General features: G+C 37.9%; 1 protein-coding gene and 2 long non-coding RNA genes across 3 annotated transcripts; all 3 read right to left on the bottom strand.

The window, feature by feature from the left end:
- Positions 1-4: 4 nt before the first annotated feature.
- Positions 5-3,675, bottom strand: LOC309506791. The gene is made up of 3 exons (XR_014208909.1): positions 3,605-3,675; positions 2,998-3,126; positions 5-421 (listed from the first exon to the last, which is right to left on the bottom strand). It is a non-coding gene; the product is annotated as an uncharacterized lncRNA (long non-coding RNA).
- A 2,113-nt stretch (positions 3,676-5,788) lies between these two features.
- Positions 5,789-9,057, bottom strand: LOC309506798. Its single transcript, XR_014208917.1, has 3 exons — positions 8,987-9,057; positions 8,380-8,508; positions 5,789-6,205 (listed from the first exon to the last, which is right to left on the bottom strand). It is a non-coding gene; the product is annotated as an uncharacterized lncRNA (long non-coding RNA).
- Positions 9,058-17,029: 7,972 nt separating this feature from the next.
- LOC309506715 (piggyBac transposable element-derived protein 4-like) lies at positions 17,030-20,027 on the bottom strand. Its single transcript, XM_082180649.1, has 2 exons — positions 18,749-20,027; positions 17,030-18,162 (listed from the first exon to the last, which is right to left on the bottom strand). The coding sequence occupies exons 1-2, from the start codon at positions 19,309-19,311 to the stop codon at positions 17,037-17,039; spliced, it is 1,689 nt and encodes a 562-aa protein (XP_082036775.1). The 5' UTR covers positions 19,312-20,027; the 3' UTR covers positions 17,030-17,036.
- Between the last annotated feature and the right edge of the window lie 595 nt (positions 20,028-20,622).

Below are 20,622 nucleotides of genomic sequence, written 5' to 3'. Positions count from 1 at the left end.
CACCTCTAGATTTACGTTTGGTCTTGGGGACGGACCAGCAGTACCTGGTCAGCCGACCGGAGCGAACGAAAGGGGGTGTAGGGCACGAGCAGATCAGACAGGTACTGGGGGGCCAGGCCATGCAGACATTTGAATTTTAAAATCAGTACGAAAGTGCACAGGGAGCCAGTGGAGGGATTGGAGGTTGGGTGAGATGGGTTTCTCTCCAGTGTGGATCCTCATGTGATTCTTAAAGTGAGATTTTTGTGCGAAACTCTTCCCACACTGATCACATGTGAACAGTTTCTCTCCAGTGTGGATCCTCATGTGAATCTCGAGATTATGTTTGCGTGCGAAACTCTTTCCACACTGACGGCAGGGGAAACATTTCTTGTCTCTTCTTTTCTCCTCCTCTTCACTCTCCTCATTCTCCACATCACATCTGAAATGATAGTTAAAAGTCCCATATTTCTGTAGCATATATTAGATCAACTGCACAATTATCTAAAATAATATTAACATTTTAAAACTATACAACAGTAATACAGTTCTGACAGTCTCTCAGATAAATATTACATTTATTTTAATAAAAATGTTGTAAATACTTACTAATTTAAAATGAACAATTAATTAGCCATTGTAGGGTTGGGCCGATAGACGATGCCATCGTCCATTGCAATGGCTGACAAGTCAAGTCAAGTCAAGTCAAGTTTATTTGTATAGCGCTTTTCACAATACAGATTGTATCAAAGCAGCTTCACAGTATTCAATTTAAATAATACAACAAAGTTTGTTTCAAGAGGAATTTATTGATTGATAAAATTAAATTAAATATCCCCAAAATATCCCCAACTGAGCAAGCCAAAGGCAACAGTGGCAAGGAACCGAAAAACTCCATCAAGTGACCTAATGGTGTCCTAAAACTCCATCAGGTGACCTAATGGAGAAAAAAAACCTCGGGAGAACCCAGGCTCAGTCGGGGGCCAGTTCTCCTCTGGCATTTATGAGCTAGAGGCCGGATTGTAGTTTGAACTGTGGGATTATATGAATGCCTGGCTGAAGAGATGCGACTTTAATCTAGTTTTAAACTGGGAGAGCGAGTCTGAGCAACGAACAGTATCAGGAAGACTATTCCAGAGTTTTGGAGCCAAATGTGAAAATGCTCTCCCTCCTTTGGTGGTTCTGAATATCCTAGGTATGACCAAAAGCCTTGAATTTAGTGATCTTAAAGAGCGCGATGGATTATATGGCGATAGAAGATCCGTTAAATAGACTGGAGCTAAAAACCGAAAAACTCCATCAAGTGACCTAATGGTGTCCTAAAACTCCATCAGGTGACCTAATGGAGAAAAAAAACCTCGGGAGAACCCAGGCTCAGTCGGGGGCCAGTTCTCCTCTGGCATTTATGAGCTAGAGGCCGGATTGTAGTTTGAACTGTGGGATTATATGAATGCCTGGCTGAAGAGATGCGACTTTAATCTAGTTTTAAACTGGGAGAGCGAGTCTGAGCAACGAACAGTATCAGGAAGACTATTCCAGAGTTTTGGAGCCAAATGTGAAAATGCTCTCCCTCCTTTGGTGGTTCTGAATATCCTAGGTATGACCAAAAGCCTTGAATTTAGTGATCTTAAAGAGCGCGATGGATTATAGGGCGATAGAAGATCCGTTAAATAGACTGGAGCTAAGCCGTTTAGGGCTTTATAAGTCAGTAGCAATACCTTGTAATTAATACGGAACTTTATAGGTAACCAATGCAGTGATGATAAAATCGGTGTTATATGATCATATTTTCTTGATCTCGTAAGAACTCTAGCGGCGGCATTTTGAACTAACTGTAGCTTGTTTATTGAGGATGCAGGACAACCAGCTAATAAGGCATTACAGTAATCCAGTCTCGAGGTCATGAATGCATGAACTAAGTTTTCTGCATCAGAAACTGATAGCATATTACGTAGCTTAGCAATGTTTCTAATGTTTCTTAGCAATGTTTCTAAGGACAAGACATCATGATGTTGAGCCAGCATTGAGCTGATCAACAAACGGACAGGGAACTACGTCATCACGTCGAAAGGTCACGCCGGCGCCGGCAGAAGTACACTGTTTACAATGCGACTGTATGAAGACTAAGACAAACGCTCTTTCTAAGCGAAAAAACGATCTCATTTTCTCCCTCAACTTCAAAATCGTCTGCCATCATTGTTTTACCTTTTTTTTTGTTAAAATGTGTTTGTACTTCTGCCGGCGCCGGCGTGACCTTTCAACGTGATGACGTAGTTCCCTGTCCGTTTGTTGATCTGCTCAATCCGAACTATTGAAGGTAAAAAGTATATAAATTATAATTTATTTTTGAAAATGACCTATCGTTTCGCTAGATAACAACCTCTTCTTCAGCTGTGATCGCGTACAGCCCGTTTAAACACTTCAAAGATTTTTGAAACTGCATTGATTTGGACATAAAAAACGATGGTGACCAATGACGTCCATTGTTAGAAGAAAAATCCAGAAATTTTTTCCTCAAAAAACATAATTTCTCTCCCACTGAGGAAAGAAAGACATGGATATCTTGGATGGCATTGGGGTGAGTAAATTATTAGGAAATTTTCATTTTGGGGTGAACTAATCCTTTAAGTCTAAATTAAGTCCGTCTTTATTTTTGTGAAACAGCCTAACTTGCATTAGACTAGTCTGAGCAAATTTTAGACGTGTCTAACACTATATAGACCGGTCTAAAATAGCTTTGTGAAGGCGGCCCCAGATGTTGACAATCAATGGTTGTTTATCAAATCTTGCTGCATTGACCACTGGATCAAAACAAGAAAATCCAAAAAAAAAATTGAGTTTCAGGTCCTATTTTGTACCAATGCACATATAAAGTGTCCCCTATATTACTTATTGGTTTAACAGTTTTTTTCACAACTCTTTAGTTTTTTTCTACTACAAACACTAAATCTGATAAACTTCTTTATAACCTTAATGTTCTTCAGCCTCATTAATGATGAATCAGGAATAAACACCAACCTCTTTGTTCTTCAGTGTGTTTCACTCTGCAGTGTTCTGGATCACTCATGTTCTCACGGTCCTTCAATAAACTCTGTCTTTGCAGATTTCAGCTCTTCCTGATGGTTTGATGCTCGTCTTCACTTGTAGCTGATGGGAATATTCCAGCATTTATTAGTGAATTGATGTGAGCATTAGTAAAAGAATGATGATTGCATTAAAAATCTGTCAAAATCAAGATTAAATTATGTTGTTATACCGATTTACAAGTATTTATGTTCACCTTTACATCTAGTAAAGTAACTTTTAAGTAAATGAATTGCAAAGTGTTTACTAATTCACAAATTCTGTCTCTTTTTATTTCTAAGAATTTCATAAACATATTTAAATTCTTACATTTATCTTACCTCTCATTAATATAGGCAAAAAAAAAACAACAATTAAAAATACCAAATGTAAACAATTTAAGAATAAAAATGAAAGAATAAATAGAAATAAAATTGTACAAATTTGCTAGTACCACTAAATAAAACACCAACATGACAACTTTTTTGGTTTATTGTCTTAGTTTTTGTGTTTTATGTGAAACATGGTTTATGAATGAAATAAATGTTTTTATAAAACGTACCTATATCTTGTAGATGTCACAATAGTTGATCCTGTCGTTTGCTCAAGTCTGTTGATAATAAAATAAGCTTAATGTTGCAATTTACGGATCTGAAGACATCAGCATAATGAATGAGGGGAAAACAGGATGTAAAAAAAAAGCCTTGCATAACAATAAGTGTTTATGATTGTCAATTTGGTAATTAAACTGAATTTTAGTGACAACAAGTTACAATGTTTACATCTACAATGACTGGTAGGCTATACTGGTTTTATATTTGCTTGACAAATTTCACGATTTCAATTCAAATCTTGTGATTTGATTCTGATGCTGATTCAATATCAATAACGTTACATGTTCATTTTTCTGAAGAAAAAAAAAATCTCACCTAATGCTGAGAGCCCTGTCAGCTGGTATATAAAGGTTAAAAAAATATATTTATATATAGGCTATATATAATGCGGCTTTTATTATAACTAGTATAATTAATTTGGCTGCTGTTTTCTATGTCTTAGCACACCAGAAGCGTGTCTGATGCGGCGCTGCTGCTGCTAGGTGATGTACAATGAGGTACAATGATGGTACTATCTCGGGATTTTGATCACCCTTGTTCGAAATATGGGGAGAGAGTTGTGGAGGCCTACGCGTGACGCAGCACACAGACGTGACTTGAAGCGAACTTTTACATGTCCGTAATAACAGTAAACTTAAACACTTTAAACAATGTAGTTATTTTTTAAACTCTTACATGTCAAAAAACATACTTTCATTGCTTTTATGTAATTCATACCTGATGAGGGGAGATATATGTATATATTAATACAGGACACGGAGCTGCTGCTGCTTCACTTATCAGAGTCTGTATTGTTTTTTTATACAATGTAAAACAGTTCAATCACTCTTATGTCAATCAATGACAGCGCGTCATTTCAAGAGTAGTAATCACAAAATATAGAACAGAACTACATATTCATACAGTAACCTTTACTGCTGTGTCTACAGATTAAGCATTATGTACTATGAGATATTCACTGATAACATTTATGACATTTTCCATGTGAATAAATCCTAAAAATGTGTTCATGTTTGCCAGAATTATTCTTTCTGATACACTTTTTAGTACAGACACTCATTTTCACAGTTATCTGGCACTTACAACTTACTCATTGTATTATTTCACCAAAACACATGTTATTTGTGGACTTTCCTCTAATATGGCGTATTTTCTCTGAGACCGCATGGTCTCCATCACTAGCATGAAAATGTGTGACTAGCACGCGTGACGCAGCACACAGACGTGACTTGAAGCGAACTTTTACATGTCCGTAATAACAGTAAACTTAAACACTTTAAACAATGTAGTTAACATTTCTTAAACTCTTACATGTCAAAAAACATACTCTCATTGCTTTTATGTAATTCATACCTGATGAGGGGAGATATGTAGCCTATATATTAATACAGGACACGGAGCTGCTGCTGCTTCACTTATCAGAGTCTGTATTGTTTGAAATACTTTGGTCACTTTATTAATGCATTATACATTTTAGTTAATACATTTAAATGACAGTTGGTCAATTTAAGGCAGTCGGTTTCTGCAAGTGAAATTAGTTAACTCGAGTTTTAATTTAGTGCATTGCAGTAACATACTGTAGATTACAGTAAAGAACTGTACAATTAACAGTAAATTACTGGCAACAGTGTTGCCAGTATTTTACTGTGAAAAAACCTGGTAAGGTCTAAAAGTGTAGCATGTGACTCTTCAGGTCTGAAGCCCTGAAAAACATTTTCCCACACTGATCACATGTGAACGGTTTCTCTCCAGTGTGGATCCTCATGTGAATCGTAAGATTATGTTTGCGTGTGAAACTCTTCCGACACTGATCACATGTGAACGGTTTCTCCAATCCAATCCAATCCACCTTTATTTATAAAGCACCTTAAAAATAACACTGTTGACCAAAGTGCTGAACACAGTCTATAAATAAACAATAACATACAACAGAGGCGCAACAAAAAAATAATAAAACAATAAATAACAATAAAAATAAATGCAACAATAATACAAAACTGAAAGTCAACCCTCAAACTGAGTTAAAAGCCAAAGAAAATAAATGAGTTTTAAGATGAGATTTAAAAACAGGAAGAGACTCAGTCAGTCTGATGTGCAAAGGCAGCTCATTCCAGAGTCTCGGAGCTGTCACCTCTAGATTTACGTTTGGTCTTGGGGACGGACCAGCAGTACCTGGTCAGCCGACCGGAGCGAACGAAAGGGGGTGTAGGGCACGAGCAGATCAGACAGGTACTGGGGGGCCAGGCCATGCAGACATTTGAATTTTAAAATCAGTACGAAAGTGCACAGGGAGCCAGTGGAGGGATTGGAGGTTGGGTGAGATGGGTTTCTCTCCAGTGTGGATCCTCATGTGATTCTTAAAGTGAGATTTTTGTGCGAAACTCTTCCCACACTGATCACATGTGAACAGTTTCTCTCCAGTGTGGATCCTCATGTGAATCTCGAGATTATGTTTGCGTGCGAAACTCTTTCCACACTGACGGCAGGGGAAACATTTCTTGTCTCTTCTTTTCTCCTCCTCTTCACTCTCCTCATTCTCCACATCACATCTGAAATGATAGTTAAAAGTCCCATATTTCTGTAGCATATATTAGATCAACTGCACAATTATCTAAAATAATATTAACATTTTAAAACTATACAACAGTAATACAGTTCTGACAGTCTCTCAGATAAATATTACATTTATTTTAATAAAAATGTTGTAAATACTTACTAATTTAAAATGAACAATTAATTAGCCATTGTAGGGTTGGGCCGATAGACGATGCCATCGTCCATTGCAATGGCTGACAAGTCAAGTCAAGTCAAGTCAAGTTTATTTGTATAGCGCTTTTCACAATACAGATTGTATCAAAGCAGCTTCACAGTATTCAATTTAAATAATACAACAAAGTTTGTTTCAAGAGGAATTTATTGATTGATAAAATTAAATTAAATATCCCCAAAATATCCCCAACTGAGCAAGCCAAAGGCAACAGTGGCAAGGAACCGAAAAACTCCATCAAGTGACCTAATGGTGTCCTAAAACTCCATCAGGTGACCTAATGGAGAAAAAAAACCTCGGGAGAACCCAGGCTCAGTCGGGGGCCAGTTCTCCTCTGGCATTTATGAGCTAGAGGCCGGATTGTAGTTTGAACTGTGGGATTATATGAATGCCTGGCTGAAGAGATGCGACTTTAATCTAGTTTTAAACTGGGAGAGCGAGTCTGAGCAACGAACAGTATCAGGAAGACTATTCCAGAGTTTTGGAGCCAAATGTGAAAATGCTCTCCCTCCTTTGGTGGTTCTGAATATCCTAGGTATGACCAAAAGCCTTGAATTTAGTGATCTTAAAGAGCGCGATGGATTATAGGGCGATAGAAGATCCGTTAAATAGACTGGAGCTAAGCCGTTTAGGGCTTTATAAGTCAGTAGCAATACCTTGTAATTAATACGGAACTTTATAGGTAACCAATGCAGTGATGATAAAATCGGTGTTATATGATCATATTTTCTTGATCTCGTAAGAACTCTAGCGGCGGCATTTTGAACTAACTGTAGCTTGTTTATTGAGGATGCAGGACAACCAGCTAATAAGGCATTACAGTAATCCAGTCTCGAGGTCATGAATGCATGAACTAACTTTTCTGCATCAGAAACTGATAGCATATTACGTAGCTTAGCAATGTTTCTAATGTTTCTTAGCAATGTTTCTAAGGACAAGACATCATGATGTTGAGCCAGCATTGAGCTGATCAACAAACGGACAGGGAACTACGTCATCACGTCGAAAGGTCACGCCGGCGCCGGCAGAAGTACACTGTTTACAATGCGACTGTATGAAGACTAAGACAAACGCTCTTTCTAAGCGAAAAAGCGATCTCATTTTCTCCCTCAACTTCAAAATCGTCTGCCATCATTGTTTTACCTTTTTTTTTGTTAAAATGTGTTTGTACTTCTGCCGGCGCCGGCGTGACCTTTCAACGTGATGACGTAGTTCCCTGTCCGTTTGTTGATCTGCTCAATCCGAACTATTGAAGGTAAAAAGTATATAAATTATAATTTATTTTTGAAAATGACCTATCGTTTCGCTAGATAACAACCTCTTCTTCAGCTGTGATCGCGTACAGCCCGTTTAAACACTTCAAAGATTTTTGAAACTGCATTGATTTGGACATAAAAAACGATGGTGACCAATGACGTCCATTGTTAGAAGAAAAATCCAGAAATTTTTTCCTCAAAAAACATAATTTCTCTCCCACTGAGGAAAGAAAGACATGGATATCTTGGATGGCATTGGGGTGAGTAAATTATTAGGAAATTTTCATTTTGGGGTGAACTAATCCTTTAAGTCTAAATTAAGTCCGTCTTTATTTTTGTGAAACAGCCTAACTTGCATTAGACTAGTCTGAGCAAATTTTAGACGTGTCTAACACTATATAGACCGGTCTAAAATAGCTTTGTGAAGGCGGCCCCAGATGTTGACAATCAATGGTTGTTTATCAAATCTTGCTGCATTGACCACTGGATCAAAACAAGAAAATCCCCCAAAAAAATTGAGTTTCAGGTCCTATTTTGTACCAATGCACATATAAAGTGTCCCCTATATTACTTATTGGTTTAACAGTTTTTTTCACAACTCTTTAGTTTTTTTCTACTACAAACACTAAATCTGATAAACTTCTTTATAACCTTAATGTTCTTCAGCCTCATTAATGATGAATCAGGAATAAACACCAACCTCTTTGTTCTTCAGTGTGTTTCACTCTGCAGTGTTCTGGATCACTCATGTTCTCACGGTCCTTCAATAAACTCTGTCTTTGCAGATTTCAGCTCTTCCTGATGGTTTGATGCTCGTCTTCACTTGTAGCTGATGGGAATATTCCAGCATTTATTAGTGAATTGATGTGAGCATTAGTAAAAGAATGATGATTGCATTAAAAATCTGTCAAAATCAAGATTAAATTATGTTGTTATACCGATTTACAAGTATTTATGTTCACCTTTACATCTAGTAAAGTAACTTTTAAGTAAATGAATTGCAAAGTGTTTACTAATTCACAAATTCTGTCTCTTTTTATTTCTAAGAATTTCATAAACATATTTAAATTCTTACATTTATCTTACCTCTCATTAATATAGGCAAAAAAAAAACAACAATTAAAAATACCAAATGTAAACAATTTAAGAATAAAAATGAAAGAATAAATAGAAATAAAATTGTACAAATTTGCTAGTACCACTAAATAAAACACCAACATGACAACTTTTTTGGTTTATTGTCTTAGTTTTTGTGTTTTATGTGAAACATGGTTTATGAATGAAATAAATGTTTTTATAAAACGTACCTATATCTTGTAGATGTCACAATAGTTGATCCTGTCGTTTGCTCAAGTCTGTTGATAATAAAATAAGCTTAATGTTGCAATTTACGGATCTGAAGACATCAGCATAATGAATGAGGGGAAAACAGGATGTAAAAAAAAAGCCTTGCATAACAATAAGTGTTTATGATTGTCAATTTGGTAATTAAACTGAATTTTAGTGACAACAAGTTACAATGTTTACATCTACAATGACTGGTAGGCTATACTGGTTTTATATTTGCTTGACAAATTTCACGATTTCAATTCAAATCTTGTGATTTGATTCTGATGCTGATTCAATATCAATAACGTTACATGTTCATTTTTCTGAAGAAAAAAAAAATCTCACCTAATGCTGAGAGCCCTGTCAGCTGGTATATAAAGGTTAAAAAAATATATTTATATATAGGCTATATATAATGCGGCTTTTATTATAACTAGTATAATTAATTTGGCTGCTGTTTTCTATGTCTTAGCACACCAGAAGCGTGTCTGATGCGGCGCTGCTGCTGCTAGGTGATGTACAATGAGGTACAATGATGGTACTATCTCGGGATTTTGATCACCCTTGTTCGAAATATGGGGAGAGAGTTGTGGAGGCCTACGCGTGACGCAGCACACAGACGTGACTTGAAGCGAACTTTTACATGTCCGTAATAACAGTAAACTTAAACACTTTAAACAATGTAGTTATTTTTTAAACTCTTACATGTCAAAAAACATACTTTCATTGCTTTTATGTAATTCATACCTGATGAGGGGAGATATATAGGACACGGAGCTGCTGCTGCTTCACTTATCAGAGTCTGTATTGTTTTTTTATACAATGTAAAACAGTTCAATCACTCTTATGCCAATCAATGACAGCGCATCATTTCAAGAGTAGTAATCACAAAATATAGAACAGAACTACATATACATACAGTAACCTTTACTGCTGTGTCTACAGATTAAGCATTATGTACTATGAGATATTCACTGATAACATTTATGACATTTTCCATGTGAATAAATCCTAAAAATGTGTTCATGTTTGCCAGAATTATTCTTTCTGATACACTTTTTAGTACACGTTTGGCACTTACAACTTACTCATTGTATTATTTCACCAAAACACATGTTATTTGTGGACTTTCCTCTAATATGGCGTATTTTCTCTGAGACCGCATGGTCTCCATCACTAGCATGAAAATGTGTGACTAGCACGCGTGACGCAGCACACAGACGTGACTTGAAGCGAACTTTTACATGTCCGTAATAACAGTAAACTTAAACACTTTAAACAATGTAGTTAACATTTCTTAAACTCTTACATGTCAAAAAACATACTCTCATTGCTTTTATGTAATTCATACCTGATGAGGGGAGATATATATATATATTAATACAGGACACGGAGCTGCTGCTGCTTCACTTATCAGAGTCTGTATTGTTTGAGCAGCGCTACTAATAACTAGTATAGTCTCAACAAACGGACTATCAAAATTAAGTGTTTACCCCCTTGGGTAGTAATTGTTGCATAAACATATCACATCCTACAATTATTTATCTGGTTAATTATGGTTACATTTCATACATTTACTATTATCAGAACAATCCAATAATTAAACCTTTGTATCCAGAGTAATCCTTCTAATGTTTCCCTTCATTTCTGAGAACACTATAGCCTATGGGTCATTCTACAGAAACGTCCACTTTTGGTATGGCAAGATGTCTTAAAATGTATTTCTTTTTCTAACATTTAAACTTGCACCACATTATTAGACTACCCTTTGACTTTATGAATACACATAAATGACGGCTTAATGATTTTTTTATGTATTTTGTACATTTATTTAAAGACCACATGTACCATTTTTTTGTCAATGGTGTTACCTTGCTACTTTGGCAATATTAAAGGTTTTTATGAAATATTATTTATAATTTTTTTCAGCACATGTAGACAGAGTTACCTAAAAATAATAATAGGCCTAATGCAAAAAATAAGGAGATTGTTTTATTTATTTTAATCAGGTTTGTTAAAAGTGTGCTTGAATGAGGTTCGTTCATCTGCACTACCATCTATTTGCTCAATGAAAATATTTGAAAACCAGTTAAAATCAAATAATGATGCAATCCTTTAAATCTTAACTTTTGAGTGTAGCAGAATTAAATGGATGTAACATTATTACTATGTCACATGTGACATTGTATTTAATGTGACAGAAAAAAAAAAGACAGTAACACCAGTGACGCAATGAATCACCAATGGAATGCATAAGACCAAAGATCATTATTCTTCAACTATAATTAAGTAGATGAGACTAAATAGTTACATTTGGCATATAATCTAAATGAATAGCTTTGAATAAAGTTTATCTATAAATGGGAGTCACTGGTGTTACCGGTGTTACCCATAAGAAAGGTGACACCAGTGACAATTTTCATGAAAAATTCATTTTACAAAATGGCTGCTGCAAGGTAACAAACCACATGTTGTCAATCATGGTATACTAACTAAATTAAGTAGTTTAATCCATTTGTATTCTAGTTTTTTACAATTACCTAACAGTAATGTAGGGCATACCAGTGACTTCAACTAAAAGCTTCATATGAAATCATGAGATAAATGAGAAGATTTCTGCTAACTGAAAAGAGACAGTGGATCTACCATGGGCTTTTCTTCATAGATATTCAGGAAATTGGAAGAAGGAAGTCAAGTGATGTCATCAGGGTGATTTTTATTTCAAAATAAGAGATTTTTGTTTAACGGTAACACCAGTGACACAACTCCAGGGGACCACTACTTTCATTATAAATTTTATAATATTTATTCTGCTTTTTTTTTAAATATATTATTTACATAATATGTTTGATAGTTATGTATACATTATTGTATTTTAAATGGTGTAAAAATCTGTTATTGACCTCAAAATAAAGCATTTTCCCTCTGTACATGACTGTGGGGACGAGCACTTCTGTGGTGCTTGGAATTCTAATTAATAAAAATCAAATATTGCCACATTGATGGCTCAAGAAGGTGTAATTGTTCAAATAACATATTGTTTTATTTCAAAATGTAAAGAAATTGTAACTCTAAAGGTTTTTTTTTAAGTGTAATATTTCTGTAAAGGCTAGGGACAGAAAAGTGGACATTTTCATAGAATGACCCATATATGTTCAAACATAAATTATATAAGTCAATAAATCAATTTGTTCCTTGTTATACATAAGGTTCCCATTGTAAAGTTTATAAACAATCTCTCAAGTTAATAATGTCCATCTTTAAACCTTTTATATTTTAAATTAAATTTACAAGTTCATCTTTTAACATGCCCTACGGTCACAAGAGTTTCTGCATAGTATATACTGTATTTTAATTTCCTTAATATATTATACACACTGTTAACCCTTGCTGTAAAAAAAGGCCAAATTCTGACAATATCATACCATTTTCCATTAAAACAGTAATATACCGTAGAAATCAAAAATAGCCTACAGAAATATACTGTAAATTAACAGTGCTCAAAATCGACACTCAGAGGCTGTTTTCACAATCACACCCTATACCCTCATTCACTATACCCTACATTAGTTCACCAATATAGTCCCCTTGACAGAGTGAATGAAAAGAAGTGAGTGAATTGAGAAACTGATGAACACCTGATAAGCAGAATCACTGAAGGACAGAGAAACAAGAACAGAAAAAAGAGAAACACAAGAACTACAAATGACTTCCAGCCACCGAGTGTGAAACCAGTTTACAAACCAGTTTACGATTTCTTTCATACATGTACAAAAGTTCTTGTTGAGAATTAACAGATATTTAGTTGTTGATGTTTTATTGAATATAATAAAGTTTGTGATCACCATGATGGAGATCAGTATTTGCTTTAGTTGGGCTCTTGACCCTTGACTTTATAATATTAGTTTCTCTCTGGCTGCTTTAACTGTGTGCTTATAAAACACATTTGTTATGACAAGAAAAAGTCAAGAGGAAGATGGTTAGGTGTTTTAGGCTGTTGAGATGATGCCATAACCATCCTGGGCATATATAAGCTCCAGTATATAAGCTTTGAATTTATGGGTATTTAATATTTATCGTACATCTGTTAATATACAACATGAATTACAGCAATATTTCTGTAACTAGTTATTCTGAAGGATATTGAAATCATATAGTGCATTAAAACATTTTGATATCTCTGTGTTTCTACAATACAGTGTAGCTGTGTTTCTTTGGTTGTGCATGATGTGTTAAAAAAATCATCATTGTAACTCATTGCTGTAGTTTCACAGTGGTGGTAATGTAACACTATTGATACAGGATTAAACTCTGAATGAGGTTAGTGATTAAACAGGCTATATGATAATTTAATCATTCTCAAACCATGCGTGTATGCCCATGTGACCTACAAATACACAGTTCAAAACAGCAAGAGAGAAATTTAAGTTAAAACGTCAAGAGTCCAGAACCCAACTAAAGCAAACACTGATCTCTATAATGGTAACTTCAAACCAAACATTTTCAATTAAACATCTCAATAACAACTTCTGTAGATGTATGACAGAAATAAAGTCATACTGGTTAATAATAAGTGTAATAATGTGTAATGGCTGGAAGTCAGTTGCATTTCTTGTGTTTCTCTAGCTACATCAAGATGTTAGGTCTGGCAACTCACCATAGACACGGCTCAATCCGAGGGGCGGGATAAACGGCTGTCTTTCAAATTCCCTCTGCAAGCAATAGGACAGCGCTTCAACCAACCAGAGCGTTTTCCCAACAGTGGTGCTAACGTCAGTTGATAGCCGGCAACAAACACATCTTCCTTTTTAAAAATGACTTAAGTGCCGTTCTTTGCTCTTTTCTCAGAAAAACTTAACTCCAAGTCCTCCAGAGTCGCGGCCAAAGCTGATTCGAAAGACTGTTCTCCAGCAGCAGCTCTTCTTTGTTTTCAAGTAGCAGGACCGTCACAACTCTGTCGTCATTATGTTAAGCCCGCCCCGCCTACCAATACACAACGTGATTGGCCTGACCCAATTTAGGTTTTTCCAGCACGAAAGTCAACGGAGAGTTGCTAGACTACCCTGGCTGCAAAATACATTTTGCTGCCGCTAGGGTGCATCTAGATTTCTAGGCTAGGGTTTCTCCATTTTCTGTTCTTGTGTTTCTCTTTCCTTTAGTGATTCTGCTTGTTTACAGCAGGTGTTCATCACTAATGCTCAACAATCACTTACATATTCACTTAATTATCTCACTGCAACACTGCGTCAATGTTACTTTTACTCTTGGTAGAGTGGATTTTCCTGTGGGGTTGAAAGGGCTAACAGTGTAAGATGAAATGACACACCCACTGAATGTATTTTAACAGTAATAAACTGTAAGTTATAAAACAGTAACACTGTTGCCAGTAGTTTACTGTAAAATATATTTTTTTGGGTCACCGTTGTGCTGAAGAGCAGAGCCTGTGCTTCAGTCCAGGAGATGATCTACAAACATTGATGATATGCTGTGTGTTGCTTTATTTAACAGGCTGTGACTGAGTAGTTGCTGGTCCAGTGGAAATCGTTTTATGTACAATAGCTTTTTAGTGGCCTCAAATGAAATAAGTTCACAGTAATACTTTGGTCACTTTATTAATGCATTATACATTTTAGTTAAAGCTATGGTCTACGCTTTCAAAGATTGTTCATTATTAATAACCTCGTTTAGATGCTGGTTATGGTTCTACAGTAAAATCCTAACAATATGAAGAGAAAAAAGAATGAAAAAAATCCATTCACTCTATTGGGTGTACAGCTGCAGAGAAGTTGACCAATGTAAGCTGTCCGGCCGGACAGCTTACATTGGTCAACTGCTCTCATCCAATCCCCCGCTCCACTTGAAACTCCACCTGGCGCTCGCGTCTCCACCCCGCCCCCCTCCTGCGACATGAAATTTCGCGGGCAAGCAGCTGACAGTCTATGGTAGCTAGCAAAGTAGCATCAGCTCAGCAATGGAGAAAAAACAAACCGACAGCAGCAAGCGGCCCCTGCTTGTCCCTACAGTCAAGGTTGGAAGAAAGATAAAGTCTGTAGAGGAAAGAGCAGAGATAAAAAAAAAAAATGTGAAGAACGCCGGACTCAAAGTAGAATCAATATAGGGTCCACCATTGGCCGTTGGAGGAAGCTTCAGGGAGATTTGGGACTGAAAACCAACGCTGACACGGCTGACTTTTTGTTGAGCAGTTAAGCATTTATTTATACTTTTTAAATGTTGCTTTACCTGCGAATCCAACATCGCACATAGTAAATCTCTGTTCCGATGTTTACTACCGGTGATCACAGCTTGACTGAGTGATGTTGTTCAGGTCGTTTCCCGGTGGGAGGGATCAGGTAGCACAGAGGGGAGGGGTGTGTGTGTGGAGGGGCGGGATGAGTTTTTTAAAACTTCCCAACCGTCTCAGGCTTTCTCGACCGATTTTCAACATCGTAGACTACAGCTTTAACCCATTTACTCCTAAAACGCCTGCTAAAAACGCCTATAAAAACCTATGTTATTCTAGGATAAATACCCTTATCTCCTGAGGGTTTTCAGAAAAAATACTAAGAATTGTCAACGCCTACCAAAACCTTAATATCTAAGCCTCTGTAGCACTTAGAAACATGAAATAAAATGCATTTAAAGGTAAGAATCTCAGGTTTTATTAAAACATGGCAACATTGGCACTTACATAACACATTTTTCAAAAAATTCTCAAATTCATATGGGGAAGAAAAAATTTATAAATTAATCATATAAAATATAACAAATGACATTTAAACATGCCAACACATTGAACAAGGCATCTTGTTATGAGAGAGAGGTGGGGAAAGTCCTGAGGTGGAACTGGGAACAGTCTCAGTCTCTGAGCTCATGGCTCACATCTCCTCCTCACTTAAGCCGCGTTTCCACCGCAGGAACTTTCCCCAGGAACTAGGGACTTTGGGCTGGTACTCGATGTGTTTACACCGCAGGAACCAGGGTCTAAATGAAGTTCCGGGTAAATATTTCCCCCTCCGATAGTCCCTGCTCATGAGGTAGTACTTTTTCAAAGTTCAGGAACTTTCAGGGGTGGGACTTGTGCGCTGCACAAGCTGATTGGTTGTGTTCACGCCGCATTTTGGTTGGATGACACCACGCAGCATTTATTTATTTTTAACCTCCCTTTTTAAAAAATCTATTGCGGTTCGTGTCGTGGCTTCATGCAGTAAGAGTTGTCTGTCTGCAAATATGGAATTTAATAAAAAAACTGGTGGACTGGTGACGAGTTTCAGGCTTTATTAAGGGAATTTGTGGAAGAGTAAACTTTCTGCGCGTTCGTCCCAGCCATCTCACGGTCAATGTCCGCAAAGCTGATAACATACACATTTTATATCTAACGTTAGCATTACGAGCTTACTGAACACGCTTTTCAGTGCTCGTCTCTTTTCTGCCACAGCTTTTATTATTAAGTCATGTTTACACATTGTCATCTATTGCAAGGCACTCTAAACCATGTTACAAATTTACTATAACAGGATTGAAATATAGCGCTTTGAGGTTAGTAACAAACAACTATTTACAAGACTATTCACTATTTATGATTGATAGACGGGGTTCAGGCTTTTTTTTAAGCGTATTTGCGAAAGAGGACATTTTTGCGCGTTCGTCCCAGGCATCTCACAATAACTGATAACATACCTTGTCTAATTTTATACGCATACAAGCTTTCTGAACACGCTTTAGTATCAGTGCTCGTCTATTTTGTTTTGTTAATTACCTCGTTAGTAAACCAATACATAACTGCAGTACAGTTTGAAACTCCTCCATACTTATTATAAATGTGGCGCTCAAAACTGATTACTGTCCGTCGCAGACTGGGAGGAGCAGTTGCGCGCAGTTTACCCTATGAGTTTACCTTCCCGGTACTTTAGACCGCGGTGTAAACACAGAAAGCAACCGGTCTGGGGCAAAAAAAGTTCCTGGGAAAAAAGTTCCTGGGACAAATTGTTCCGGGTAATTTCGGTGGAAACGCGGCTATAGACAGACAAATCATTTGTGGCGAACGACGTGGTACATGAGGCACTCGCGGTGCAAGGGAAGGTTACACTGCCTGCACCCCATCAGAGTTGACCCAGGACGCACGTCGGTGCCGCAGTGCTTCAGATAACACTCCCTGCAAGTCTTTCTCTTTTTGTTAATCTGGACCAGATCATGCTCAGCAGAAGCTCCAGTTGGGCTGGTGGGGAGCACATTAGGAGCACTTCTCGCAGTGACGGGGACGATCAGCTCCTGGGTCAGAACCTCCAGCCAGTCCTTGTAGCCGCCCCTCCTGTACTTCCACTCCGCTCCTCCCGCAGACCTGGCAGCCACAAAGGCATTGTAGCACGCCACCGTAACAAAGTAAAAGAACAGCCTCCTCCACCACTTCGTAGACCGATGATGGATCTGGTAGTAGCCCACCATCTGGTCCAGAAGATCGACTCCTTTCATATGTTGCTGATAGTCAGCAAGGCATGCTGGCACCCGAACCTCTGTCTGGCGTTGACCATTGGCCTTCCTCCTCACAAACCCATGAGCTGTCGGGTCATGGTAGTTGGAGAGGACCATCACAGCCTTGGTGTCTTGCCAGATGCAGAAGGTCAAGTCATCCCGCTGCGCCACATTGAACTCATGCTTGTTCAACTCAGCCTTCTTTGTGAGCGGTTTAATCTTGGGGAGGTCCTTCCTGTTGGCACGTACCGTTCCACAAGCTTGCACCCCCCTGACCTTGAGGTCCTCCATCAACTTCACACTGGTGTAAAAGTTGTCCATGTATACGGACAGGTTGGACCCGTAATAAGGGGCCACTAGGTCTGACACTATCCGGTGAGCCAGGTCTTTCTCCGTCTTACCCTGAATGGCACCCGTGTACACCTGAAAATTGGTGACGTAGCCTGTTTTGCTCTCCGCCATGACCCACACCTTTATTCCCCACTTCACCGGCTTCATGGGGAGGTACTGCCGGAAGCCCAGGCGTCCCTTGTACTTTACCATGGACTCATCCACACTCACGAAGCCATTGACCTCATAGAGCGCCTGGAATCTAACCAGGAGGAGGTCCATCCACTGCCGGATCTTCCAGAGCTTGTCCGTTTTGTCCACGGCAGGGTCCATGTTGTCTTGGAGATGGAGATATCTGAAAATGCATATGATAAGATTAATTTATAACATAACATTTATTGTGATCATTGTATTTATTTATTTATATGTATTGTCATGTGTGTAAATTTATAGTATTTACAGTATATGTATTGTTATTTATTCATTATGCCATAATTATGACTATTTATTATGCTATTTATTCATTATGACATTATTGTATTATTTATTATGCTATTTATTCATTATGCCAGTATTTATATATTAACGTTTTTGTATTTATTATTATCATTATCAACCATCATCACTATAATTATATAATTTATTATTCTATTTATTCATTATGCCATTATTGTATTACTAGTTATTATGCCATTTATTCATTATGCCATTTTTGTATTACTAGTTATTATGCCATTTATTCATTATGCCATTTTTGTATTACTAGTTATTATGCTATTTATTCATTATTTATTCATTATGCCAGTATTTATATATTAACAATATTGTATTTATTTATTATCATTATAAACCATCATCACATTATTATATTATTATTTATTATGTTATTTATTATGCTAGTTATTCATAAAAAAAAATAATAATAAAAAAAAAATCATTACCTCCAGATCATGTCGAAGCGGTCTCTTGCCATTGCCTTGGGGACGTTGGTCTGGTACAACCATTTTGTCTGCCTCCAGAAATCCCTGCGTCCTGGCAGCTGCATAATACCAAAGGCGAGACACAGCCCGACAAATGTCTTCATGTCCGTTTTGGAGACAGGTTTCCACTTCGAGTTGGTGGGGGAATGTTCGCGCGTCTGTTCGGCGTACCGATTAGTTTCCATCACCAACATGTCCCAAAGCTCATCGGTAAAAATACACGAAAAGACTTCCAGAGGGCTAGCATCCTCGGGGATCGGCTGTTTCACCCCCGGTTTGCGGGTGAACTGCTTCGCCTTGCGCGGCTGATAACCCTCAGTTCTCCAGTCTACCTGGAATCCGTAAAAGCCATCCTCCTCCTCTCCGTCTGTGTCCCACAAATCCCACTCCTGTGCTCTATCCAAAGAATCATCGTTTTCATCATAATCCTCTAACGTTACCACCTCCTCTCTCTCAAACTCCTCACTATCATCCAACTCAATATCACTGCCCTCGCTGTCAAAATCATCTTCAGTCGCTGCCATTTTCCCGCTCGCGTTTTTAAAAAAATCCAAAACAAGTGCACGTGTATGTCTGATTGATTGACGTGATTTTCAGCGAACCACAGTACAATTTGGGGGTCACGTGGTCTTTAAAAAATCAACAAGACCCACCACATGTGCATTTGAACCAATGACAGTGCGTTATATGCTGCGCACGTCATGAAAAGCATGACGAATACAAAATGCTGCGCCACGCAGCAGCCGGCAGGAGGTTCAGAGTTGCGCAATGCAGTAACCGGCGGCAGATGTAATGTTGCGGCGCGCAGCATCCGGTACAAATGGGTTAAAGGGATAGTTCACTTTGAAATAAAATGTTGGTATGTTTTAGCTTACCTCAAGGGCATCCAAGATGTAGGTGTCTTTTTTTCCGCAGTAGTTTCAATTTTTAGGTCAAACCGTTCTTGTCTGTCAGTCAAATAATGCAGGTCTATGGTCACCAGAGCAAGAGCAGAGTCCAAATTAAAACAATTCCACATCGTCCAAATTAAACCATTCCCCATCTTAAGTACACATTGATGGCCTAAGACACGAAACGAGCGGTTTGTGTGAGAAAACGAACAGTATTTATATCGTTGTTATCTCTTGAACACAGCCGCGTCCAAATGATCTGAGGGCGCGGGCGGGTATAGATATATACACTAGATGTCGCCTTGGCTACGGTTTCGTTCCAATGAACTGCAGTAGCCAAGGCGACATCTAGTGTATATATACACTAGATGTCGCCTTGGCTACGGTTTCGTTCCAATGAACTGCAGTAGCCAAGGCGACATCTAGTGTATATATCTATACCCACCCGCGCCCTCAGATCATTTGGACGCGGCTGTGTTCAAGAAATAACGATATAAATACTGTTCGTTTTCTCACACAAACCGCTCGTTTCGAGAAAACGAACAGTATTTATATCGTTGTTCCCTCTTGAACACAGCCGCGTCCAAATGATCTGAGGGCGCGGGCGGGTATAGATATATACATTAGATATCGCCTTGGCTACGGTTTCGTTCCAATGAACTGCAGTAGCCAAGGCGACATCTAGTGTATATGTCTATAGATATATACACTAGATGTCGCCTTGGCTACGGTTTCGTTCCAATGAACTGCAGTAGCCAAGGCGACATCTAGTGTACATATATCTATACCCGCCCGCGCCCTCAGATCATTTGGACGCGGCTGTGTTCAAGAGATAACAACGATATAAATACTGTTCGTTTTCTCACACAAACCGCTCGTTTCGTGTCTTAGGCCATCAATGTGTACTTACGATGGGGAATTGTTTAATTTGGACGATGTGGAATT

Source organism: Leuciscus leuciscus (assembly GCF_965113295.1).
Source record: "Leuciscus leuciscus genome assembly, chromosome: 9".
Taxonomy (NCBI): domain Eukaryota; kingdom Metazoa; phylum Chordata; class Actinopteri; order Cypriniformes; family Leuciscidae; genus Leuciscus; species Leuciscus leuciscus.
The sequence above is the reverse complement of the archived record's forward strand: the minus strand, read 5'-3'. Positions and strand labels throughout refer to the sequence as shown.